General features: G+C 46.5%; 1 protein-coding gene and 1 long non-coding RNA gene across 6 annotated transcripts in view; one reads left to right on the top strand and one right to left on the bottom strand.

Annotated features, from left to right (window-relative positions):
- Positions 1–19,814, bottom strand: part of PLEKHA2 (pleckstrin homology domain containing A2) — a 58,118-nt gene extending 38,304 nt beyond the window's left edge. For 3 of the 4 annotated variants that reach the window (XM_058525252.1, XM_058525255.1, XM_058525254.1), the window contains exons 1-3: positions 19,675–19,814; positions 19,255–19,353; positions 7,122–7,285 (exon numbers count right to left, since the gene is read on the bottom strand). In XM_058525252.1, the coding sequence (XP_058381235.1) occupies positions 7,122–7,262 (141 nt within the window). In that variant the 5' untranslated portion in view covers positions 7,263–7,285; positions 19,255–19,353; positions 19,675–19,814. The remainder of the gene's footprint in view (positions 1–7,121; positions 7,286–19,254; positions 19,354–19,674) is intronic. The other variant, XM_058525253.1, reaches the window with a different exon arrangement.
- Positions 19,815–20,118: 304 nt separating this feature from the next.
- Positions 20,119–26,465, top strand: LOC131394134 (uncharacterized). Of its 2 annotated transcripts, XR_009216074.1 has the most exons (3): positions 20,119–22,594; positions 22,675–22,780; positions 26,313–26,465. It is a non-coding gene; the product is annotated as an uncharacterized LOC131394134 (long non-coding RNA). The 2 variants fall into 2 exon arrangements; XR_009216073.1 differs by having other exon boundaries at positions 20,119–22,780.
- Positions 26,466–27,392: the final 927 nt, after the last annotated feature.

The following is a 27,392-nucleotide window of genomic DNA, read 5'->3' as shown; positions in this document are numbered from 1 at the left end:
CCATCCTGACGTCACCGCCAGAACAAACTTTCTTAACAAGTAACATCTCTGTAGCACTTCGGAGTTTATGAAAGCACTTCACATACATTACTTGGTTTAATCTTCACAGCAACTATGTCAGAGAGAGAGAGAATTCATCTCATTACCCCTACTTTACAGATGAGGAAAGAAGGCTCAAAAAAACGGACGTTTCCCTAATTAATGTATTCACCAAGCTGTCCTATGCTCAGCTGATATAACTAATAAAAATGGGCTCTGAAGCAAAATCTAATAGCAGCCCCACTCCCAAACACACAATTGCCTGCTTTGCCTTAGAGACATTATTTTAACAATAAAATGGCATCCTTTTGTATATAAATATATATAAAAATATATAAAAATGGATATATATAATAGATATACTAAACAAATGCTGAAGGTTAAAATCTAAAGCAAAACATAAAAACAATATAACAAAAGACAAATTTTAAGAAAACAAACAGGCATCACCATGGTTTTGCGTTAGTAAATCCTCTGCTAAGTTTCATAGCCTCTCTCTCTCTAGCTGCTTGGACTTTAATACCAAGGAGTGCTAACTATTAACACCACTGTTCCAAAGTGCTTTTTAGTTTTTACTTCTTTTTAATTTAGACAAAGTACATCTTGTTATAAAAACAAGAATTGTTTAAAAAAGATTACTATAGAAAACATATAAAACAAAATTGCACTTACAGTATTTTATGTTAACTCTCAGAAAGTCCACATATAATTTTCATTCTAAAAACATTAATTTAATAATAATTTACCCTTGGCAGAATTTGCATTTTGGTGAAAGTACAGATCTGTCACTTGAAATCTTCTTTTGAGATTTTTTTTCCCAAAGGAATCTTGCATTCTTACTCTAACACAGTATGGACAAAATCATGCCAGAAATTCCACTTAACCCTTGAAACCATGTGTCCACATGGATAGTTAATATACCAACTACACAAAATCCACGAATTAAAAACACTTTGCCCAAACAACTGCTGAAGATCTGAAAGTTATCATGATGCTTGTATATACAGAGAATATCTCTGGAGAGACACACAAGAAACTGGTAATACTGGTTGCCTCTGGCTGGGGGAATATGTGGCTGGGGGACCTGAGGGGGAGGGAGAAACTTGTCATTACATCGCCTTTGCCACATTTTGAATTTTGTTCCATATGTATGTATTAGCCATTTTCTAAAGAAAGTTATCTTACTGGTTCTTGGCATTTTGACAGGTTGAAGTATATTATGCACAAATCTTTTAAATATTGTTGGATTTCAGCCAAATTTTGCTCAAGGATGTTTCTGATACAGAAAATGCAATTTAAAAATAACCACCAAATTTTGCTTAGCTTTTCAGACAAAACTACTGTCCATTATACATTATGTGTTAATATAATTTCCTACCACTCTTCTGTATTCTTTCTACTAAAATGCAGCCAAATATCCATCTTTTTGTCAACATAGCTAAAGCTCTGCCTCTTTTAATGGAAAGAATTGCTTTCAGCTTATTTGAAAAAAAAAAAAGCAAAAATGGAAGAGCCTCGAGTTACCAGAGAGATGCAGAGATGCAATCTTTTTGGATATTATGTTCCATTCACATCATGGCCTTTGTAAAGTAAAAACATCTAATGTTTTTCAGCAAAAGAGAGAAAATACATTTCACAGAGTAAATTTGAAAAGAACAATCTAGCACAATACTGTTTTCACGCTTCTGTTTATCCTTCGTTTGGGGCTAATAATTCAGACATGCAATTACTCAGCCAAGTGGGCATGAGAAGGGTGGAAATGAGCACGGCTGTGCAACTAAAACATAGTTAGTTACTCCGTAGGTCACAGTAATAAAGCACAGCGGCCTAATTAAGGAACTTCATCTCCTCTCTCGTGATAGGGACCAATATTCAATTAAAACACAAGCGCTGGCGCCATAATCTCACAGCAATGTTTTAAGGGAAATCCAGCCAATGTTTGTTTCTATTCAAGAATTATTTGTGTGCTTGATGTTGTCAGCATATTGATTTTTAAATGCATTAGCCATATCAGTGGCCATAATCAATAATATTGAAACTCTCCATTTATAGGGGTCCTTTTTACCTAATGGGTTTTATCCTATATCACTTTGGTGTCACTACTGCCTGTGTTAAAAACCTGGATTCCTTACCTTACCACATTGACTCTAAATCCTGTCAGGCATTCAAGGCTGTACCCGGTCACACATGCTGAGCCTAACACGCACCCTCGACACACTCCGTGGGTGGACACTGTCGCTGGCCTCCCAGCTCTGTTTGCCGTCTTGCGGTGCTCCCAACGGCGGCACCTGCAGCCCAGCTTCCGCAGGCTGTCTTCAGGCTACCGGAGCCATTCTGCCACATTTGCAGACCGGAACCGGGACTGTCCAGCAGGGCATTGAGAAGCCCAGCTCCCTTGGGACAACTCTTAGGCCTAACTTACTGCGAGCACCCCTTGCAGGATCAGGCTAAGGCCCAGCCCTGGCAGACTTTCTCCCCAGCCCACACCCTGGTCTGGCTTCCTCCCCTTCCCTGTCCTGCTTCCCAGCCTCTTGACAGTCTCAGGGGAACATTTCCTTAATAAAGAACCTGCCTCATATCCTTGTCTCAGGGTTTTCTGGGGAACCCGACCTTAAACACCCTCTAAACAGGTGAGCTCACTTCCCCTCCTCGGCACTGCATCTGCCCCATAATGATTGCTGGTTCCCTCCCATAGAATGCCCTCCTCTCACCCTTCTCTCTGCTTAGGACAGGGTGCGTAACAATCAAATAAACTATTGTAAGCGACACACTTCAAAAGCTGTGAAGTACTCTACAAATGGGAATCACCTGTAGTAATAATTAATCTCACCCATCCTTCTAATCTGGATCTCACGCCACCCCTCCATGAAGGGGTGCCCTGCAGCTCTCCCCACATTTTTATTTAATCATCTGTCTCCCCAGCTACAGTGTACACTCCATGAAGGCAAAGACTTTTTGTCTTGTTTGCTGCTGTAGCCTCAGCATCTAGACTGGTGTCTGGCACACAGGGCACGGTTAGCAAATATGTGCTAAATAATTGCCCACCTCGAGGATCTCGCTCTATTTTCGACCCTTCAGGAAATGAAGGGCTAACAGCCATGTTAAGGATCACCTGGAGTGCCTATAGCCCAGAGAGGATAAATGACTTGCCTGACATACAAAACTACTTAGTGGCAGGGCCAGGATCTGATCCTTGATCTCTTATCTCCCAGACCTGAGAACTTTCCATCTGAGTCTCCACCTCCAGGCCCTACATCTTCCCTGGACGGGCAGTGACAGGGAAAAGTGTAATCTTGGGGCCGGCCCAGTGGCACAGCGGTTAACTGCACGCACTCTGCTTCAGTGACCCGGGTTTGCAGGTTCGGATCCTGGGTGCACACTGATACACCACTTGTCAAGCCATGCTGTGGCGGCGTCCCATACCAAGTAGAGGAAGATGGGCACGGATGTTAGCCCAGGGCCAATGTTCCTCAGCAAAAAAGAGGAGGATTGGCATCGGATGTTAGCTCAGGGCTGATCTTCCTCACAAAAAACAAACAAAAAAAAACTGTAATCTCTTCTTCAACCAAACTACTGGCATCTGGGCCATTCAACTGAATGAGACGCTATCTTGTCATGAAGATGGACTGGGATTTTTAGCACAATAGTTTTGTGTGTGTTGTTTTCATCTCCCCAGCTAAACAGGAAACTTCCTGGTAGCAAAGACCTCCCTGAATTCACCCCCACATTGTCTACAGGACCTTGCACAGGGCTGTGCACAAGTATCAGCAGGAGGAAGGAAGCAGACAGAGGTGAAGAGTGCAGACTCTGGAATCAGACAGACCTGGCCTCAACTGCAGCTCTGCACTTACCACCTGTGCGACCTTGAACAAGTCGCTGAATTTCTCTGCACCTTGCCTAGTACTGTGAGAGTGGTAACAGTCCCTGAGTCCCAGGATTATTGAGAGGACCTACTGAGATAATAAATGTAAAGCCTTTCTCACAATGGCTGGTATAAGGCAACCACTCAGTAAGGATAACCCGCAGTTAGTAATAACAGTAGTAGTAAGGGTAGTAAAGACAGCCTCCATAAACACCAACTACCAAAGGCTTAAACAGGCAAGGGTCAGAGACCTGGGTTCAGAAAATCCCCTGCTTACTAATGCCTATGAAATAACTAAGATCTCATGTCAGGTGTCTCCTTTTCCCCATAAAAGTAAGATGCTCAGTGACCAAACAGTTCCCAATGCCTCTCTCTACAGGGACAGACAAAACCCCCAGTTTGCTCGTGGGGGTCACCACCAATCCATCTCCTGACTCCCGGCCCTCTGCTTTGCCCCACTCTGCAGAGCTTCCCTTTGGTTTAGGCCAGGAGAGCGGTATGGGGCACTCTGCAGTCATCAAGGCCTCCCTTCTGAGAGCCTCTTCACCTGGCCCCCTTTAGACTGTTCATTCATTCATTCAATGAGCACGTGTTTATCAAAGGTTGGACACTGGATCAAAAGCTAAGCCAGATGAGCTCCCGGCTCTCTAGGACCTCCCAGCCCTGAGAGTCCTCCAGCTTGTCTTTCTTCATCAGAGACTACCTTTGAAGGCTTTCCTTCCTCCCAAGCAACATCAGGATGACTGCCTCATAATCAGCAACAATAGCAGGGGAACTGGAGTCAGACTGCCAGGGTTAGAATCCTAGCTCTGCCAGTTCACTTCCTTATTATGTAACCATGGGCAAATTTCCTCCCCTCTCTGCCTCACCCACCTCACCAATAGAATGAGGATAATAATACCTACCAAGCAGACTAGCTGTCAGAATGAAACGAAAACCCAGTGAAGTCTTTAGAATAGTGCTTGGCACTTGGTAATAAATGTTTGCTAATACTAGTTTACAACTTACAAAAATATCCAGTCTCAAGTCTAGTATGGTTGTTTGGCCATTAACACAACAAAGACCTAAGCCAACAACTGAAGAAGTAAAATGTTCTGAACTATTGCTATGTCGTAGCAAGACTTTCCTTTTTCAGGCCTATGCTGAGCCAGCTGAAATCTCTGCTTCCAGGAAAAACGTAAAGAATCTCCAGCCGGAACCAAGTTCTATTTGGTAACTCAGACTTAAACAAGGCTCTAGCACCAAGAACATCCTGAGAGCTCAGCTGACAGGGAAGCGCAGGAGGCTGCCTACAGGGTGGGACCTGCTGCAGAGGCTGACTCCAGAGATCCCAGTAAGGCAGCCTGAGGCCCAGCATCCAAGGTTAGTGCAGGTTCTGGAACCAAGGGACAGTCAACCAGAGGGCAGGACGGAGCAAGGGAAGTCCTGACAACTGGCAACATTCGAGATCCAAGATGGTGACAATGTGGTCTTGGGTGACATGTCACGGACAGCAAGCCTCTCAGCCTGTGGCCCATATGAAGGAGGGTCCAGCTCTCAGGGGAGGCAGCCGGCAACAGGGAGGCAGGATTCCCCAAGCAAGTGAATTTGGGTTAAGAACAGTCCCAGTAGGAAGCATGGTGCTAAGCAGGTAAATCAGGACAAAAACCCATTTGAATTACCAGAGCTAACACGGCAGGTGAATGGGAGAAGGTATTAAAAGGGAGAAAAAGGGAAAGGGAATGATAAGACCCAGAGGCCACAAGTCACTCGGGGCTCATCCTGGGCACACCAGAAGCCAAGTCTAGTAGCAACAAAGACTTGACTCCAAGCTCCTCCAACAATGGGGAAGCGGCACCGAAAATGCTACTTCCCTTCACAGAGAATCTGTTGACCCAGCTGTGGACACCTGTGCAGAAAGGCAAAGGCAGGAAAATGACACAGCAGGGCCCAAAGGCAAACCCAAGACTGAAACATTGTAAGAAGCAAGCATTCCAGGCCAAGGCAAGGGCGTAAGTGTTGGTGCGTAGCTCTCACTCTGCATGCTCAGCACTTTAAATGAAAGTAATCAACAGTAGGGTGACCAGGAATGTGGGGTGAAACATGGGGCACAGTTCTATTGCAGGTTAAGTCTTTCCTGGAGAAGGCAATTAGTGGCAGCTGACCTAAGTACGTTTTCTGTATCTATAGCGTTTTCTCTCAGCCATCAAATCCAGAGGACAGATGCCAAAGGCCTCTAGAGGGTTAGTCTCTGGATAATGACCTAGCGACTCAGGACGTTCTCCATTTCACATCCATCCCCAACACTCAAGACACTCCTCTTCCCAAGGCTCTGGACCAGAGCCAGATTTCAGCCCCACACCCTCCCCACCCCAACATGGCCATGACCCATGATCTTGCCATTTAGGGACCACACCAGTCTTTAGGGCCTCCTTCCACAAACTGCTCCAGGGCAGTGGAAAGGAAAAAGCCAAGAGCGTTCACGGCACCAGAAAAAAAGACGAGATCCCAAATCAGGGGTAGAGCAACTTTTTCGCAGACCAGGGACGACCCCAGGGATTCCCAGGCTCAGCAATAAAACTTAGGGGGCTCCCCCCTCTTTGTGCCTGACTGCCACAAAATGCTAAGCTGGTCACCTAACTCTGGCTGTGTCCTTGCCAAAGTCAATTCCCATGTCTGAAACTCAGTTTTTTTCATCTGTAGCATGAGGAAGCAAAACTAGGTGCATCCAAGGTCATCTCCAATCCAGGATTCTGACTCCCTGATGCAGGAGACCCAAGAAGTTCCACACTTATCCAGTCAGGGAACCAGGTCACATTCTCTGCCGAGGAGGGGCCCGAGACTGGAAGAGGAGGAGTGGCCACGAGGCCACAGCCCTAACGAGAGAGGTAAGAGGAGGCAAGCCATGCCTTGGACACCGGATCTAGCTTGGCCAGCCTCTGCCTGACTTTTGCAAGTGTTAAATTCCTGAGTGTGAGAAAAGACACCAGACCACCAGGGTCAGGAGAGATGAGCTTCTTTCTCCTCAAGCTAAGATCTGGGATGGTCTCCTGTGCATGTGTGGTTGTGTGATTGTGTATGTGTGTGTACGTGTGTGTGTTATGGGGTTCTTCCCTCCTTAGTGACCAGCAAGTTGGTGCTGCCCGTGAGAGATGAAGCCCTTGAGGTTAATCCCGTGTGCATTCCTCCCAGGCAATGATGGGCAGCCAGCCACCCTGCCACCCTCCCACATAGCTCTCACCTGGGGGTTGTCCATGTACCAGAGAAGGCAGTTGGCCTGGGTGTCCAGAATAAAGTACCTCCGCAGAAACTTGCCGCTGTTCTCATTCTCCTCGATGTCCAGAAACCCACAGATTCGGTTCTGACGATCCACATAAGGCATTCCTGGGCTCTGCTCACATCACCCTGCATGGCAGGAGGGAGGGAGATACTGGTGAGGAAGGTGAAGTGGGCTCTGCCTCGGGACCTGTCGGAACCTCACTCTGCCTTGACTCACCTCCTCAAAAAGTGAGGGTGGTACTCTCTCTCATCAGCTTCCTTCCACAGGGCACCCAACATTCCACCCAATCAGACCCTGGAAACCTCCATCAATTCCATTCTGTAAGCAATTATCAAAATCCACTAACACATATTAAACTAACTTTCCTGAGGCTCTACCGTGTGCCACGCAGAGCGTTAGGCAACTTTACATACATAGAGGATATGAGCCTAGACTTTGGGTCAGGAGCCTGGGTTCAAAGTCCAGTTCTGGCCACTTACTAATTGTGTGACCACAAACTATTTTATCTTTCCGCACCTCAGTTTCTGCATCTGTAAAATGGGGATAATAACAGTACCTACACCTCATAAGATTCTGGTGAGAATTAAGTGCTTGGCACATATTAAGCACTTCATAAACAGTAGGTACTATTATCACTCTTCACAAAAGCCTGGTAAAGTAGGCCATAGCCCAATTTTATACATAAAGAAACTATCTCAGAAAGGATTTAAGCTCCAATTCAAATACCTGGATAAAACTCTGCCAGGAACTCAGTCATCAAGAGCAGCCCCTCCAGCTCCATGAAGCTACCAAGGAATTACATCTGAGGGGCTCCTGGGGCCTGCGGCAGGGCCACATCCCTCAGGCCTGGCTTCACCTACTGCACTTTGCTGTTACCCAGAGGCCACTTGTAATTGGAAGGATGAGGGATCAGAGGAAAGCTCAGCCCCGACCACCTTCACTGACTACAGAAGGGGTCTCGGTGACGCAAGACAAGCCGGCCTCCCTGCTCCTGATTTCCTTCCTCTCTCTGAAGAGCCAAAGGAAAGGGCAGGAGCTCTGTCTCCTCCCCAAGGAGGATGAGCGCCTCCCACTGCACAGTTACACCCAACCTGGATGCCCAACACAGTGGGCCCACGGGGTCAGAAATCACCACGTGACACTCAGAATTTCAAGGACAGATACCACCCACCGCTGGCCCTGCTTGACTCCAACAAACCAAAATTCACTGTGACCCAAGCCCACCACAGCCCTTAGTCCATAGCTAAACACAGCTGTCAGACGGCTGGCTTAGGGCCATTCCCTGCACCACAACACTGGGTCAGCAAGTAAGCTACCAAGATGCCACACCCGCAATCTTCCAGGCCCAGGGAGGGCAAGTCCCACATTCCCACGAGATCAGGCTGATTCTAACAGTGGTAACTGGTGGTGTAGTCTGCTCTCTCCCACCCCCACAAGGGGCCTTGCAGCGTTGGGGAAAATGCCCCAAGAAAAACACGCCCCCCGACCCCACGCCACACACACAGAAGGATACCAGGGAATAGTGAATCTCTTGACTGTCCCAATGGGGACAGACAACTCAGAAGGGAGACGGTCAGGGGTCCCACGGCTACTCGCTGGGTAATGATGAGGGACAAGGAGAAAAGAAGCAGGCAGGGAAACAGCACAAAGATGAAAGAGAGCAGCCGAAAAGGAAGAAAATGGAGCAGAAGTAAGAGACGGGAGGGGAGAAAAGGATAAAAAAGTGGAAAGAGGAGGTTTAAAAAGATGGCAGAGGAGAAGGCAGTGGCAGTAGAGCGGAAGTGGAGGGCAATGGCGGCATGGGGGGGAACGGAGAGAAACACCGGGCGCAAAGTAGCATCACCTCTGTCAGATCCCCTGCGCTGGTGCCTTCCCCACCTAAGCTTCCATCCCAGCTGCAATCTCACCACCTGGCAAGTGTGAGTTCAGGAAAGGGAAAGAGAGGGGCTTGAGCCAAGAGTGAGGAACAAACGCCACGGGAGGAACTTGGTCTTCTCGCAGACATTGGGTTAGAGATGGGAAGGCGAGGCCTGGTGTTGGCTGGGGAGGGAGCTTATCCTGAGACAGGATGCAGCTTCCCCTCTAGGGAATCAGAGGAAAACAGGAGTGCCACGGAGAAAGGCTGGGTCAGCCTTAGAGCGAGAGTGCACAGCTGGGATGAGGGAGCTCACCAATCCCCCAGGAAAACTCAAGTTCCCTTGATGCCAGCCCAGCCCCTGAGACAGCATTTCCAGGGTTTCAGGGCTGGTGCCCCTTCTGGGACATCTCTAAGAGAAAGCACATAAACTGCACGGGATAACAGAGCCGACTGTCTCCGGGCCCTAGTGGTAAACATGGCATCCAACTTCATGCTGGCTTTCCCAGGTTCCCTTCCAGCCCACAGGATTAATCATGCCTTTTTCTCAAGTCAGAGGCTAGAGAAGGTAGTCCTTCTGCAATCCCCCAACAGTCTACTTTTGTTGAGGGGGCTTCCCACTTGCACGGATCCATGAGTGGGAGAGGACCTTCATGTACTAAAAGAAAGGTAATAAAAAGAAGAATTCTGGTTCCAACATCTCCTGATTGTGGTTCTCTCCCCACCAAAAAAAAAAACAACTGCTCAGATGTCCTGAGAAGCAGCTGAGTCACAGAGCTCACCAAGAATGTGGGAGGTGGGGGAAGGATCGGCTGCAGGAGAACCGAGCATCACAGGAAAACGTGGTTATAACCAGCCGACCACACAGCAGCAATGGTGCACAAAACACAAACCTGAGGCTCCAAGCCCCAATCCTCTGACAGTTCATTCTGATCCCATTTGTATATCCTTTGTCACAACAGCTGCTAGGATTTGGTACAGCGAGTCTGCTGCCCCCAGCCCCCAAATCCCCTCTCCCTGCTTCTTCAACCTGTCATCATCATCTTCCAAGTCTCCGCTGGCTCCTCCTCTTTTTCCCAGAGAGGCCCCCCCAACACATGCCCAGCCCCAGCAACTGGGCAGTGAGGGGAGAAAGGGAAGAGCTAGCAACTGGTACTTAAGGGGAGAAAAAGAACACCTTGATGCACAGATACATACTGTCACCCCAAAATTCCCCTACCAAGACCAAGGCAAAGCTTCCAACTCTCACAATGCTCCTCCAGTTATATGGTTTTGGCCGTTTTCTGACTCTCTAAAATCACTTGTTATCTTAAATTTCACGTTAACTCGAATTCCCCAGTGTAAAACTATTGGGTGGAGGGTAACACTGGGCAGTTTGTCCCAGGAGTTGCCCCCCACCCCACACCCTGACAGTGACTCTCCCCATCTCCTGGGACAACACGCAGTGTCCTCGCTGGGTCAGAGCACCAGATAATCCTCTCTCGGGCTAGCTCCTTCTCCTTTGCTCTAATAGCAAAACGAAATCACTCAGCAAGTAGCTTCTTAGCTTTCACAACACACGGATGACGAAGAGCACAGAATATGTGCGCAGGAAGGGCCCTCGGCCCAGTGTTTTCTGTTTTTAGTGCAAAAATCACAATACAACAATGTTGGCATTTAAAAAAATCACATTAGGCAACTGTTTTCATTTTTGCATGCTTTTTCATGCCCCTGTCCACATAATCGGCCTTTTTAAAATTTTAAATTATATCATAAACATGTTCTATGTTGCTACACAGTCTTTATAATCATTGTTTTTAATAGTTGCATAACATTACTGGACTGGATTTACTATAATTTACTTAACCATTTCTCTATGATTAGACATTTGGATTATATCCAACTTTTCTAATGCTAAAATTCATATTCTCATGCTTTGTTTCTTCTTTTACAAGGAAACAGCAAAAATTCCAAGTAATAACATGACTAGATCATAGGTTACCATCTTTGACAATTCTTGAGGGCTATTACGAAATTGCTTTCTAAAAATATTTCATCTGTTTACATTGCAGCCAGCAATATATTGCTGCCTTCACTACAATATTATATACATTGAATGTTCTCGTTATTTTAAACTGTTGCTAGTTTTAAATATATAATGATGTTCAGTGAGGCTGAACATTTTTTCACATTTGTTTTCTGCTTCATCTGCCTTCCTGGACCTTGTTAAACGCAAATCAAAATTATGTGTGCACACAATCAATTTCTCTCTCTCTCTCTCTCTCTCTCTCACACACACACAAACACACACACACACACACCAAACCAAACCAAACCAAACCATGGTCTCACATAATCCAAATAACTAAATAATGTATTTTAAGGAAAAGTAAAATAGAAAAAAGGAAGTTTTATATGATCTAGATTTCTTCAGTATATAAGTTCCTAAGTATATGCTGCAAATGAAAACATGTTAAATATTTAATTTATGGTAAAAGTGAAACTTTCAGAAAGAAACTGAATTTGCATGAAGTTACTCATTGATCAGCAAAATGGGTTAAATGTCCATTAAACTGAGGCTCCTGGCCATCATTTGCAAGTTGACCAGATGAAGATCACAAGAAAAAAGAGTCAATGGCTGCCTCCCTTAGAATGAGACGAGAGGCACTGGGAGACATCCCTGTCCAAAATATCTCCTCCCCTGCCCATTTCAATGCCTTAGGTTCCATCATTGGAGAAGATTCAAGCCAAGAACAAAATTGTCCCTTAGGAATTGAGGCAATTGACATCTTACCAGGCTCATTCATATACAAGAGACAGCTGGGACCAAGACCCTAAAAAATAAAACATGCCCCCAAGGGAGACAGAGGCACCAGAGGGGCTAAAAAATAAAGAGAAGATTGCTGCTTGAAACAAATGTCATCTGCTTGAAAAAATTTCCTAGGATTCTTTTTTTTGTTTTTTTTTGAGAAAGATTGCCCCTGAGCTAACATCCATGCCAATCCTCCTCTTTTTGCTGAGGAAGACTGGCCCTGGGCTAACATCTGTGCCCATCTTCCTCCACTTTATATGGGACGCCACCACAGCATGGCTTGACAAGCGGTGCCTCGGTGCATGCCCGGGATCCGAACCTGGGCCACCAGCAGCGGAGCACATGCACTTAACCACTACGCCATGGGGCTGGCCCCCTAGAATTCTTTATACCCGGGACAGGAGCGTGAACCTTTCTGGAAAGAAATTTGGCAACATGTAAGAGAGCTAAAAGTGTTCACACTCTTTGACCCAGTAATTCTACTTCTAGGATTCCATCCAAGTAAATAAACAAAAATGCCAGGGCCGGCGCGGTGGCACAAGCAGTTAAGTGCGCGCGCTCCGCTGCGATGGCCCCGGGGTTCACTGGTTCGGATCCCAGGCGCGCACCGTGGCACTGCTTGGCAAGCCATGCTCTGGCGGTGTCCCATATAAAGTGGAGGAAGATGGGCACAGATGTTAGCCCAGGGCCAGTCTTCCTCAGCAAAAAAAAAAGAGGAGGATTGGCAGATGTTAGCACAGGGCTGATCTCCTCACACACACACAAAAAAATGCAAATAAAGATTAAAATAAAAAGATGGCAACTGCAATAGAATTTATAGCAACAAAAAGTTGGAAATGTGCTAGGGAATAACTAAATTATAGGACATTCACATACGGAAATGTTACACAATCATTAAAAACTATGTTTCCAAGTGATTTTAAATGAATTAGGGAGAAACTCACCATATCATGATAAGTGTTTTTAAGCTACAATATGATTTATAATATGATCTCAACCTCTAAGTATTATTTTTGTATTTCTATATTTGGATAGAAAAAGACTGACATACAGACACCAAAATCTTAGCAGTTATTATCCACGGGTTATGGGTAAATTTTATTTACTTCTATATATTTTCTGTATTTTCCAAATTTTCTACAGGGAATGTGTGTTACTTTATTTAGCAAGAAGGAAAGCTATTTAACTCCACACACACCCCCATCTTCAGTGTATAAATTTTGAAACTGAGAATAAATTTCTCAATTCTCCAGAGTCCACAAACAAACAAAACCTGCCTAAATTATAGCTCTCTTGGGACTTTTTTGGTGTTTCAAAGTCTTAAATCTAATAAAGCAGTATCCCACTCATCATAATCACCCAAGAGCCAGGTACCTATCCAGAGGGCCTTGGCACCCTCCTATCTAGCTGGGTTTCTTACTTCCTATTGCAACACCTCTCAGAGAGGCTCATTCTTTCCCCTGTGGCTTTGGTTCCTTACTCTCTGGTCTTCATAGAGGAGCTCTGTCCTTGGGCCAACAGAATATTCACGCCCAGGTCAATGCCTAGATTCCTCTACTGCTACGGCACCTGAGCCACACCAGGCCCAGTGCTCTGGGGAAAGGAAGCAGAGACCCTGACAAAGACGCCCAGTAGAATTTTCCTTCTTGAAACTTAGAAGACGGGGTTGACATTTTTTAAATAAATGGCTGGATAGACGAATGAAGAGATGGATAAATATAGATTTTTTTAAAAAAAAGAAAAGCTATAGAGCCATTAAGTCATGAAAGCTGTGGTTTGCTGTACTGGATGTCTTATTTTAAGGTCGCTAATGCAGGTTGAAGATGCAGGAACGAATAGAGCAAAAGAAGAGATTCATCCGCCTGACGGTTCTGACACGTCTGAGGTAAATAAAAACAAGAGAAAGTAATAGAGATAAAGCCTTAAATGGTATTGGCCTCATTATGAAATAATCTACTATAACCTCTGATAGTTCAAAAATGAAAAAAACATTCATTTTTTAAATTTGGAGAGTTTTCTTGCACATTATCTTGTGTTAGCAGGACAGGGAATTTCCAGAATTTTGCTCCAGAAAAAAGTCAGGAAGGCATTTCTTGACATGTAGTGGGGCATGCAGTAAGTAATCTCCTGTCTTGTTACCCTCTTAGGGTGGGAGCTGGAGACAGCAGCCTTGGTGGTAAGCGAAAGGGATACCAACAGGAAACTGCTCAACTTCTACAGGAGAAAGTTTATCGGGAAATGACATCAGAGGTCTCCGAGAGGACTGTAACACAGCAGACAGGAACTGGGGTGTGGAGGTTACGAGCAGTCACAACTCTTGCTAGAATACGCATGGGCCATGTGAAAAGAGAGTTCACCTGTGTTTAAACCTGCAGCCTACATCGGTGTGTATCGTGGAGCCTCAACAGTGCTCAGGGCCCAGTCAAAACCACAATAACAACAACAAAACACAAGCACAGCTCCTTCGGAACACAAACACGATAACTTAGGAAGTGTGGGAGCATCTATTTCCCACTGTTATAACATCACTGCACTCTGAAACTGTCAGAAGAGCAAATTCCAAATAGTCTAAGGCAGGAGAATAATGTGCGAGAGAAGGGAATGTACTGAGAACATGTTCCCAACGGAAGTGCAGGGTGAGGAGTGCAAACATCTGCAGGAACGGGAGGTTAAGGAAAGGGGCCCACTTGACTCAGAGCCCAATCCCCACTGGACCCCAGAACTCCGAGTGGAGGGCGAGAGACACACTCAAGAAGGAATTTTTATGGGGAAAAATATCGGGGAAAAGGCAGGAGTAACTGAACATTGATACCACTGCAGTAAAGATGGCAAAAACAAAATATTTTAAACACTCATGACCTGTCTTAGCAGCCTCATCTATGTTCAGAGAAAATGCAGTCATTGGGGCCAAGAAGAGACAAAAGCCTGCCCGTGGCTCAAGGCTCCTCAGCCTGCCTCCACCAGGGAGCTCGCCAGTGCAGGCAAGCAGCCACCATGGGTTTATAAACAGCCTAGAAAAACTGAGATCTCCAACTCTCAGAATCATGAAAGTCCCCCCAGTTAGAAGACACAACGAATTCAGTTTCACTGCAGGGCCTCCTAACAGCTACATAGGAGACCCAGAGGTACGACCTACATTTAAAACTTGACTGTGTCAACCACTAAAACATGGGCAGTAGGAGAGTGAAAAGAAAACATGATTATTTCTCCTATCTACTAGCCTTCTGCGCAGTGCCGGGGAAGCGTGAATGGCCCGTGTCTGTCTGAACGCAGGTGCTCAAGCGTCTGGATTGAGGGAAGGAGCAGGGGCTCGTATGGCAAGGAGTACGTGCAGGTGACAGTGAACAGCATGAGTGCCTTTGACGAAACGGGCAAGAAGATGACGATGAAAAAGGGTGTGCTGATGTCAGTTACCCATCGATGTGGCAGAGTGAAGTGAAAGACCATGGGATTTAGAGTCAGACAGACTCTTCTGGGCCTATTTCCTCATCTGCAAAATGGAGAGAATTGCCGTACCTATTTCAAAGGCTGCTGTGGGGATTAAATGATATAATGTGTGAAAAGTACTTAACAGGAGGTCTGGTAAAGAGTGAGCACTGGGTAAATGTTGTTGTTGTTAAGACGTGTGTGTGTGAAGTGCCTAACAAGGAGTATATGATTACCATTACTACCACAGGGCTGCTGAACAAGGGGCAGGCAGCTGCATGGGCTGTCTCTACCCCTCAAATATCAACAAGCAGGGCCGACCCCGTGGCTTAGCGGTTAAGTGCGCACGCTCCACTACTGGCGGCCCCGGGGTTCGGATCCCGGGCACGCACCAACGCACCGCTCCTCCGGCCATGCTGAGTCCCACATACAGCAACTAGAAGGATGTGCAACTATGACATACAACTATCTACTGGGGCTTTGGGGAAAAAAAATAAAAAAAATAAATTAAAAAAATCTTTAAAAAAAAAATCAATAAGCAAATATCAATAGAAAGGCAGTGACATTGAGATCCCTCACAAGGAAAGGCATAAACTTCCCTTACTCTTCCCTCTACTCCAAGAACCATCATATTTTATGTCTCTAAAATTCTCCAAGAGGTTAAAAGAAAAAACCCAAGAGATCCACAGACTCCATCATGGCCAGGCTACCATGAAAGTGAACAGAACCCAGGAATGCCCATCAGGTTCGAGGGAAGGGACTCTGGAGCTGCCTCTTGCTTCGCCCATGCCACTCTGCAAGTGGACGACCAAACCTGAGTCCTAGCTGATGGCACAGCGAGTCCCAGCCTTTGCACGTTAATTGTAGGGTTTCTCAAGAGCGTAAGGAGAAGCAGACCTAGCTTTCTAGCCTCTTCTTCTCAGCTGGCCGGCCTCTATGGGCAGAAAGGTACACCACAGGCCCAAAGCTGGAAGCCTTTTGCCCACACTGGACAGTGTCAGGAGCTCCGCCCTAGCAGAGCTGGGACCTCCACAGCGAGAAAGCCCAATTCAGCCTTTAATCCTCTGCAAGTCACTTCAATCAACTGGGGTTCAGAAGGAAGGTAAGTTATAAAGCCTAAAAGGTTGAATGGGCTTAACAGCAGCGGCCAGGGGAAGGAAGAGCAGAGCAACCCAAGATTCGGAATAAAGGTCAAGGGGGTCTTCCAATTATAGTCCCACTGCACCAACCACAGACCTCCTCAGAACGGGAAAGAAGGGCCCCCATCCCTCCCACCTCTCAGCCGCCCTATCTCCCTGCCCTGTCCAATTCCGTCTCAATAATGGGCTTATATTGGGCAGGGCTAGGATTCTTCTCTTCCCATAGGCTGTCACACTCTAATATTTGCTCTGCTTCCTTCCTTTCCAAAGCCTAACAGATTAGATTGCACGAGTCCTATCCAGCTCACAAAGGCAGATGGAAAACTGAAAGTAAGGCAACCAAACCGCTCCTGGTGAGTAGACAGACAAGGCAGAGCACCCAACATCCCAGCACCCAGGCCCTCTTTCCAAGCTCCAGGACTGTATCGGCCAGAATAAGTAGTGCCACAGTGGTTTCAGTGAATCGGCCGGGATATTTACTGCACTGTGGCCCACAGCGAGACCTAATTTGAGGCATTCCAGCCTTCAACAGTGCATCACCCACCTGTCCACCTGCCCCAGGAAGACAACAGGATATCAGTGAAGTGCCTGCTGAAGGCACACAACCAAGACCGTGCTCCTGCTGCCTGGGTCTTCCTAGTGTCCCGGCACTTTCAGCAAACACCCAGGAAGCCAGCAGGAGGGCTGCTCAGGGGGCTTGGCTGATAGGGCTGATGCTGCTCCCTTCCCTCTTCTGCAGTATCTCTCCGCAGGTAGACACCAACCAAGACCTGCATGTCTTCAGGATTCATTTTAACCTCGGTAAAATACCGAGCTGAATACGGTTCAGCTCGCTGTGATGACATGATAGGATTTGCAGGCCCTACTTCCTTATACAGAAGAGAAAAGAAGGCACCAACAAGGGAAAGGTTTGCAAACCCTCCACCATAGGACAAATGGTTTCCAACTCAATCTCCAGGTGACTACCCGTCTGAGAAGTAAGCAAGGTGGCCATCATCAGCTAGCTGGAACTCCTCTAGGAGTGCCACCACACTTTGTAAAAAGCGGGCTTACATGGTGGCGCATCAGTTAAGTTCGCGCGCTCTGCTTCGGCGGCCCAGGGTTCACAGGTTTGGATCCCAGGTGCGGCCGGCTCACTGCTTGTCAAGCCAGGCTGTGGTAGTGTTCCATATAAAGTAGAGGAAGATGGGCACGAATGTTAGTCCAGGGCCAATCTTCCTCAGCAAAAAAAAAAGAGGAGGATTGGCATCGGATGTTAGCTCACAGCTAGTCTTCCTCACCAAAAAAAAGGGGGGGGGGCATATAAATAGGGCAAAAGGAGTCTTAGGTCTGAAGGCAACAGCCAGAGTAAACCTTCATGAACCAGCTTGGTGGAGTGAATCTCTACAGCCTTGAGGCACTGCCACACTGCTCTTTTCTCTTCCGTTTGGACAGGTGCAAACAACTCATGTGCTTGCAGTCATTCATTCATTCAACAAACATTTACTTACCACCTACCACAGAGTCTAGACTACAAGCTAGACCTTTGCTACAGCAAAAGTCACCTGCCTTCAAGGGGCACACAATGGAGGCTAATATCTGAAGTAATGATAATGCTTTTTAAAAGCCTCCTGTGGGGGCCGGCCCCGTGGCTTAGTGGTTAAGTGCTCGCGCTCCGCTGCTGGCGGCCCGGGGTTCGGATCCTGGGTGCGCACCGACGCACTGCTTCTCTGGTCATGCTGAGGCCTCATCCCACATACAGCAACTAGAAGGATGTGCAGCTATGACATACAACTATCTACTGGAGCTTTGGGGGAAAAATAAATAAATAAAATTATAAAAAGAATAAAAATAAAAAAAAATAAAAGCCTCCTGTGGTTTCTCAGAGCATGCCAGGTCTCTATTTTAGCAATCCGCTTTGTGCTCTAGGTACTGCACACAGCCTGTGTCCTCCATCAGACTGCAAGCTCCCTGAAGACAGATGCTGTGTTCTCTTCCTCACTGCCTTTCATGTCCTTATTACCCAATAAATGTCAATCAAGTGCAACTGAAATAGAAAACACTCTGTTCTTTCAAGATCTTTGGCTTTACTATTTCTGAAGGCTTTGCCACCAAAGAAAAATGATGAAGCTCCAAAAAGGAGGAAAAAGGGGGGACTGACTGAGTCAGATATATTAAGAACAACATGAGTACAATTTTGGAACTTCAGCCCAAGTGCAACCACCACTCAGTGGGCTGAGGTGCCTCCAAGAGCCACAGCTGGCGTCCTGGAGGAAGGCTTTTCCCTCCCTCTTCTCTGCTGTTTACTCTCCTCTGAAAAACCCCATTTGGAGTCCCGAAGAAAGAAAGGGGGAGGGGCGGGAGAAGGCGTTAGAAGGGGAAGACAGAGCTTGAACCCATACCCACCAAGAAGGAAGGAAACAAGGCGAAAGGCGGGGGGGGGGGGGGGGGGGGTGTCAGGGCTGGCCTGGGGGAGGAGATGTGTGAGTCCCTAGTGGCGGTGGCCCTGCTGCGCCTCCTCTCTGGAAGTGCCGGGACACTTTTCCTTCCTATAAGGCCTCTTTTTTTCCCTTTCCTGCTTTTTTTTTTTTTTAATTTGATGTAATAGCTCAGAACTGGAGCAGAAAAGGGAAGCGTGTAAGGTGAGGAAGAAGTTGGTGAGAAGGAGATAGACAGACACCTCCCCTCGAGGTGCTCTCCCAACCTGGCACTGAACCTGCATTTTAGGACGGTTTTCCTTCAAGTCACTCCCATAGTCCGGAGTTCCAGAAGCCCGAGGGCCCGGGCTGGACCCAGAGAAGAAGGGATCTCCCTAGGGGCGCATTCTAGGCCTGTCATGTAATAAGGTAACAGAGGAAGAGAAAGAAGAGACTCCACGGCCCAATCCGTGCCCAAGGGACTTGCCTGGACGTTCTCTGCTCTGCTCTCCTCCCCTACCCGCAGCCCCGGCGGTCGTGGCGGGGCCGGTGCTCCAGCGCCAGAACCCGCAGAGAAGTTTCGCCGCTGCAAACGTGAGAAAATGCAGCTCAGCACAACACCCGCCCCCACCCTCCCGCGGCCCCACCCCCGCAGCCCGACCCCTGGCGGTGGCGACCTTGGCCACCCCGGACGCTCCAGAGAACTGGAGGAGGGGCTGCCCTCCGCGCTTTCCCGGGGGCTAGAGGAGGAAGCCAGGGGCTGCGGCGACCTCCCCTGTCGCCATCAGCCCGCCTGCGCGCCCTTGCCGCCCCAACCCGGGCTCCCCCTGCGCCCCCAGCGCTTGCTTGCCCCCGCGCGCCCCTCTGCGCCTCTCCGCTCCCAGGCCCGCGAGCGCGCCCAACTTACCCCGCCGTGCAGGGGCCGGGGCTCGGGCAGGGCGGGTTACATCGGGGTGGGACGTGCCTCTCCGGCCGGCAGGGCCGTCGCTCTCGGGGGATCTCTTTATGTCGCTGCCAAACTCTCGGCGCCTCTCGCTCTTCTCCCCCCACCCCGCACCCCTCCTTCTCTCTTGTCTCTCGGCTCTTTTTTCCGGGTTAATTACGTTTCGCATTAAAGCAAAACCCAGCCCCGGATGTGAGTACAATGCTCCGCCGAGCCTGCCGGGGGAGGAGAGGGGTGCCGGGGCGCCGCGGGCTGGGAGGGGGCGCGGCCGGGCGCCGCGGGCTGCGCGGAGGAGGCGGGGGCGGGGCGCCCGCGAGGCTGCCTCGGAGCCTGCCTGCCAGGCGCCTGCCGGGACCACCTCGCCGGCGTCCAAGGCCACTCAGGTGGGACTCGGGCCGCAGAGGCGGCCACGCAGACGGAGGCCCAGCCTCCGTCGCAGAGCCCCGGGCGGCAGGTGTCCGGAGCGGGAAAGGGGCCCCGGGCCAAGGGCATCCTAGAAGGAGGGAGGCGGCTGGAGCGCGGGCTCTCTCTTTAAGCCCATTTCTTCTTCGCAAAGCTCCACCCAGCGACTTCAGCCGGGCTTCTCTCGGATCCTGAGCCCTTAGCCTTTCTTGGGCCACCGGGTTAGGTTTAGGGAAGGTTAGGGTCGAAAGAAGAAGCGCACATTCTCCCGGATTGTCATGAATGTGCCCGAAGAGCCCAGTGGGGCCGTGCGTTCTAACAGGGCATTTAAGGACTTTTTCAGAGTGTGGCGCAAAGACGCTCTTCCTGCCCTCAGAGCGGGAGGGTGCTGTGGAAAAAATGGGAAACAGACAAGCATGTATTAAGTCAATATTGCCAAGGTGAACCTAAGAGAATTACTGTGTGCCGGTGCAGCCCCTGCGTTGTTGCGTTTAATCCACACAGCAACCCTGTGGGTATCAATCCCGTTCACGATGAGGAAACCGAGACTCAGACGATAAGTAATTGCCCTGGGTCCCACAGTTAATCAATGGCAGGTCTGGCAGGTTCTGACGCCGGCATCCCACGTGGGGAGAGAGACTTTTAAATACACCTGAAGTTAAGCACACAACATCCGAACCGTAGAAGTATAGTGGATTCACCCTGGGATGGAGGACCGCGAGATATTGTTTCTGGGGACTCTGATGCAAATGTAGTTCTACAGGCTTTGAGGGAGAGGAGGGCAAAAGAAGACCCCTGAGGCTCTAGGACCGGATCTGTGGGACTAACAGAAGGCGGGTCCACATCCCAGTATTGTGGCGGGAAGGCAGACTGTTAAAAAGTCTCCGGGACCTGAGGTAACAAAGCCTGGGGGGAGGGGGACCCGAGCCAGACGAGCCGGGAGAGGGGCAGAAGGACAACGTGCAGCACACACCCCGAAAGCACCAGTGATGAAACCACACAAGTTTCCTCTTCCATTTTGATTGCCAAAGCAAAAATGAGCCACCGGCTCTCTCAGGTGTGAAAAAAGGCTGTTTGTTTTAGAACATTTTGCTTTGAATGAGGAAGGAAAGGGGGACACAAGAAAAAAAAAAAAAAAACATTTCCTTTGAAATAAATACATCAACGTCAGTTTTTTTCTCTGTTCATGAAGATTTTTGCCACTCATATAAATTTTCGGCAGCGTAACATGTTGAAGAGCATGTTCTCTGGAACCAGATGGCCTGGGTTTGAATTCCAGCTCTGCCGCTCATTAGCTTTGATCCCTGGACAAGTGACAACCTTTTGGTGCCTCAGTTTCTGCATCTGGGTGGTTATGAACAGTAAATGAGTTAACATTTGTAAAGTATTTAGATTACTGTTGAACTTGAAGTAGGCGCTATGTAAATATTTTTGAATTTAAAAATTAGATTATGGTTTTCAGCGTGAAAAGAAACAAAATTCTGTCCGGCTCCAGGCAAATCCGACTGGAACTGAAGGTTTCCAGTATGAGCAATGAGGTAAAAGTCTCAGATTTCATGGTATGGTTCATATTAAAACTCGTAAAACTCTACTCTCCGTGCGGCCTGCCTGAGTCACTGAATCACAGAGCCACAAATATTTTCTGAGCACTACTGTATTGGATGCCTGGGAGCCAAAGAGGAGCCAAAGGCCTTGAGTCTCGTTGAGAGGACACAAGTGTCACTAGAAGTTTGAGATGGCCTTGTATCCCTCCTGGAAGTGCCCTGGGAATGGCACAGAGAGTGAGTGAGTCCTGTCAGCCTTTAGGAGAGCAAGACATCTCTCTCTGTGGGGTGGGGTTGGGGAGTCTCAAGAAGGAGGTGGACTTTGAAATGGGCCTGAGAAGATAGGTACAATTTGACTCCAGTGAGGGAGGCAAGAACATGTTGGGCTGGGGGAGGGTCATCAGCACCCTTAGGGCAATGCTCATACTTCACTGGGAGCCCCAGTTACTGCCACATCTGCCCCTGGCCAGGACCTGGCCCCAGTTAGACTGCAATTTCTTGCCTGATTCCACTCCCTTATCCCTAGATTTCAAGGTGCTTCCTCAGAGGACCCCCACCCCCTACTCCTGTAGTGGGCACCACAGAGCAGGTGTCAGTTGAGTCTAGCTCTGCTACAAGTCCTTTTGCCATCTCTTGACTGACACATCTTGAAAGTACAGATTTCCCCCCATTATCCGAAAGTTCGTTTTACACCACTTGGCTTTTACAAAAGACCTATGTTAGTACCTGTTTTCGCTACCAGAAAGAAATCCGAAGAGGATTTTCGCTTTTACGAAAAAAGGCAAAAATAGTGTTTAGCATTTGTTTTGCAGCAAGCCATTATAGAGGCTAAGCAGTCAAGCACACTGTTGTATTTCAAGCCTTCCACATCGGCCACATCAGCCACAGCAGACGACGAACCTCGACCTTCGACGTTGAGGTGGCAGACAGAGAAGAAGGTATGTCCTGCCTGTCCTGATGGATTCAGATGACGATGAGATGTTAATATATGCCCCTCTTCCTCTCTCCTACACCCCAGCCTCCTGTGCCTCCCTCCACCCCAACCTCCGACGACTCAGCCTCACACCCCCTCGTCACCACGACCACCTCTCAGCCTTCAGTGTGCTCCTGTCTTCCCGATTCTGGTAAGTGAGACTACACGGTACAGACCTTATTTCTACTTTACATAGGCTGTGGATTTATCATATCATTCCTGCTTTTACCATATGTTAGTGTTATTTTAGGTTTTATGCGTTATTTGGTATGATTTGGTAGGTTATTTTTGGGGTTTGGGAATGCTCAAAAATTATTCCCATATAAATTAATGGTAATTGCTTCTTCATTTTACACCATTTCAGCTTAGGAAATGTTTCAAAGGAATGCTGTACTTTCGGATGTCAGGGGAAACCTGTATTTCCAGTGCCAGATTTTATGCATTAATCTTTTTCAGTGCAGTGAACAGCCCTGATGGCTGAAAATATGAAAAGGAATGTCAAAAAATGGCGTTTCACATCAGATATTTCATCCCTCTCATATCAGTGCAGGATGAAGCTCAACAATTTGCTCAAGGTTTTGCAGCTAGTTAGTGTAGTGGCAGAGTTGGTTCTAGCACGCAGGGTTGATTACCCCCAGAATCTTCTAGTGTTGGTATTGGAACCTTTCCATGAAGATAGAGACTTCTGGCCCAGAACCTAAGAATCTAAACAGAAAGCCTTATACTCTATTCTAACCATTTATTTGTGCACTTTCTATTCATTTTCAATTTTAATGGCTGGGTAGCTAGACGACCTAATAACCTTCAGTGGTAAGCCAGGGCACCCTCCAGGGAAATGCATTATTCTCTGTCCTTAGAGATACCCATTATATAAGGTACCAGGCGGCAGCTGGGGCCAGTTAGTTCCACTGGGAAAAGTGTGGGACCAAAGGGACCAAGGTCATTGGTTGATCCTGGTTCAAACCAGTTAATTTTGCACAGAGATAAATTGCTCCAAGGCCACAAATTGCACCTCTAATGCTAGCTGGTCATTTTATAAATAGTTGCTGTTGGTTTCAATAGCAAAGTGTGAATGGTTCTGTACCATCCAGTTCCAGAAAGATTACTCAAACCACCATTGTCCTAGTCCTACTCATTCAACAATTATCTGAACCTATTACCATTTTTCCTCCCATATATCTTGCATTTACTTATTTCCTAGGTACTTACTGAAAGCTAATTATTTTACATGTATTATCTCATTTAAGTCTTACAATACCGGGAGCAAGGTACTCTTATTTCCCCATATTATGGATGAGCTGACCTAGGCATAGAGCCCAAACCTAGATACAAACCTGCGCATCCTGATGTCAGAACCTGCCTCCTAACCACTGAGTTTGTGAGGAACACAGAAAGATATAGAACAAGACTTTCCCTTCCACGTTTTCAATAATTTAATCATTTAGAATCTCCATTCCATTTCACCTAGCAATTTCATGTCCAAGGATATGTCTGACAGAAAGTCAGTTGGAGATATATATATATGGAGTGCATGTGCATGTGTATATATGGAATGTATATGTGTATGGAATATATACACACAAACTCACTGCAGCATTGTTCATAATGGTGAAAATTGGAAAACACTCCGATGATAATCAACAGGGGATTGAACAGGTAAATATCGGTACATACATACAATGTTATACTCTGCAGCTGTTAAAAAAGAATTAAAGGGGCAGGCCTGGTGGCATAGCGGTTAAGTGCGTGCACTCCACTTGGGCAGCCCAGGGTTCACAGGTTCGGATCCCGGGCGCACACAGACGTACCGCTTGTCAAGCCATGCTGTGGCAGCGTCCCATATAAAGTAGAGGAAGATGGGCATGGATGTTAGCCCAGGGCCAATCTTCCTCCCCAAAAGAGGAGGATTGGCATCGGATGTTAGCTCAGGGCTGATCTTCCTCACACACACAAAAAATAAATAATTAGATATATATCTACATGAAAATTACTAAATATTTTAATGGAAAAAGTTACAGAGCTGTCTGTATAATATAATCCCACCTATGTAAATAAAAATTATACATGTGTATTACATGAAAAAGTCTAGAAGCCTACATTCCAAACTGTTAACCACAGCTCTCCTAGGGCGGGAGAGAAGGGGTTATGATGGTGGATCTCACTTTCTAAGAGATGTATTTCTGTAATGTTTAATTTTTTGCAATAAGCATGCATACATTTGGTAATCAAAAAAGAACAATAATGATTTAAATTTTTAATAAAAATTAAAAAGCTCTATAAGAAAGCGTATTGCAGCCCTCAAGGAGCCCATCATTTAGTAGGGAGGGAATATAACCTATAAGGAAATAACTATCATGAAAGCCAGAAACTGATACACACAGAGAGGAGAGGAGAGGAGCAAGAAAATTCTGTGGGAAACTCACAACCAGCTGGGGGTGAGAGGTGCAAGAGAAAATGTGTGAAGGAGATGGCACTTTGGAAGGACCTTGAAGACATAGATAGTGTAAAATGTAGAAGGTGGAGAGGGGGGTGAGTGTAGGTGGATTCCAGATAAAGAAATTAATTAAGGGCCAGGCTTAGAGGCAGGAATGCATGGGATCCATTCAGAGAAGTGTGACTGGTCCAGTTCAGCTAGAGCACAAGAGGATAGATGGAGGATTTTCATGAGGAATACAACCGGAAATAAAGGTAGCTGGAGGGTCTTTATTGATAAGCTAATGAGTTCTACTTATTACTTTAGGCTTCAAGAGCCACTGAAGGTTTTTGAGCAAGGAAATGACACAGTTAGAAGTGAATAAGCAGCAATTTCGTAGTTAGTGACTGCATAGCAACTGGACTCTGGCGCCAGACTGCTGGGATTTGGCTCCTGACTCTGTCACTAATTAGCTTTATGGCCATGGACCATCTACTTCACTTCTCTGTGATTCTATAAAATGGAGAAGGTGGTGATAATAGATAACCTGTCTCATACCATTGTTGTTGAGACTGAGTTAATGTTTTTAGGGCACATGGTAAATGCTGAGAATGTCTTTTAAATTTAAAAAAAATTAGTATCATACCTTTCGATTAAAATCTTTACATTTCATTTTGAAACTTTTATTACAAAGAGCTAACATTATGTGATAAATTATTAACTATTCTTTCTTCCCACTCTCACAGGATTATAGATTATTCACCTCATTTTACAGATGGAAGAATTTAGGTTTTAAGGAGAGAGATACAATCTCAGAATCACATAGCCAGTCCTGAGTTGAATCCATGAGTTCTGAATCCTAGTTCAGCGGCCCCTGCCCACACCCAGGGTTCTTAGTTCATATTCTCGGAGCCTTGAGAGTAGGCAAAATGGGGAGTGGAAGAAAATGAAAATTTCTGTTTACAGGATAAGAGAAAGAGCAGTAAGGGACAGTGATAATGTAAAAGCAAAAATATCAAACTTTGGTGGAATGCCTGGAAGTTTGTATGTAAAATCAAACTTGTAAATATAAATATGTAAATATGTATATGCTGAATTATGCACCCCTCAAAACAAATCATACTTTGAAGACCTAATTCACAATGAGACTGCATTTGGAGATAAGGCTTTTAGGAACTAATTAAGGTCACATGAGGTCATAAGGGTGGGGTCCTAATCTGATAGGATTGGTGGCCTTGTAAGAGGAAGAGATCTCTCCCTCTATCCACAGGCACCAAGGAAAGGCCATGTGAACACACAGCAGGAAGGTGGCCATCTGCAAGCCAAGAAGAGAGACCTCACCAGAACCTGCCATGCTGGCAACTTGATCTCAGAGTTCCAGCCTCCAGAACTGTGAGAAAATAAATTTATGTTGTTTAAGCCACCCATTCTATAATATTTTTTATACACATACACACACATACATATATGCAAACAATACAGGCATACACATGCCAAAATTATTTCCTAGTAACAAAGTTTGGAAAACATTGCTATACTGCTAAATCTGACATTGACATAAACCTCAAAACTGAGTGTGAAGCCTGTCCCCAGAAATTACAGTCTGCTGGCCAAATGCATGGTTCCTATTGATTCATGCTGATGGCATTGTTTCTCCATCAGTTTGAATAAGTGCAGTGCACTGCTAGGATCCTGCATCACCAGTGATGCCCAGTGGGTGTGTGGGAAGAACTGGGCCTGTGGAATCAGAGAGAGAATGAATAGATACCTCAGCTTTGAGTCCGTGACCATGTTTTAGCACTATTTTTAACTTAGTGCTTAAAGTGCCATTTTTGCTTAGACTAGTTACATAATTCATTTCCTCAGTACTGAGCCTGCATGGGGGCTGCTACTAGTAAATACCTGTGGGTAAATATAGTCAAGTCGTTAGCTGGAATAAACTCCATCTAGTTTATTCCAAGAGATGCCTGTGGTAGTCAGTGAAGCAGGTTGACTTTCACATCAGTGGTTCTCAACACAAACTGGTTATTACAAAACAGAGAAAATCAAAAAGGGTATTTGGACAGATGGATTTATGTCCTTGCATTATTTTGTTAATAGTAAATACATGCACACAGTACAAAGTCCACAAGGTACAAAAGAGTCAGAGTGAACAAATATTTCTTCCACTCATGTCTGCCAGACACTGTTCTCCTCCCTAGAGATAATCAATTTGTGTGTATGTGTTTAATAATAAAAATATTCAGTTTTGTAAGGATATACTTAAAAATGTTGACAGTAATTATCTGTGTTAGGTTTATAGGCGTTTTTAAAAATCTTTTTTATTTCTGAATTTTCCAGGTATTTTTTA

This window comes from Diceros bicornis, chromosome 29 (genome assembly GCF_020826845.1).
Source record: "Diceros bicornis minor isolate mBicDic1 chromosome 29, mDicBic1.mat.cur, whole genome shotgun sequence".
In the NCBI taxonomy this organism is placed as follows: domain Eukaryota; kingdom Metazoa; phylum Chordata; class Mammalia; order Perissodactyla; family Rhinocerotidae; genus Diceros; species Diceros bicornis.
This window is presented reverse-complemented; position numbering and strand designations above follow the sequence as displayed.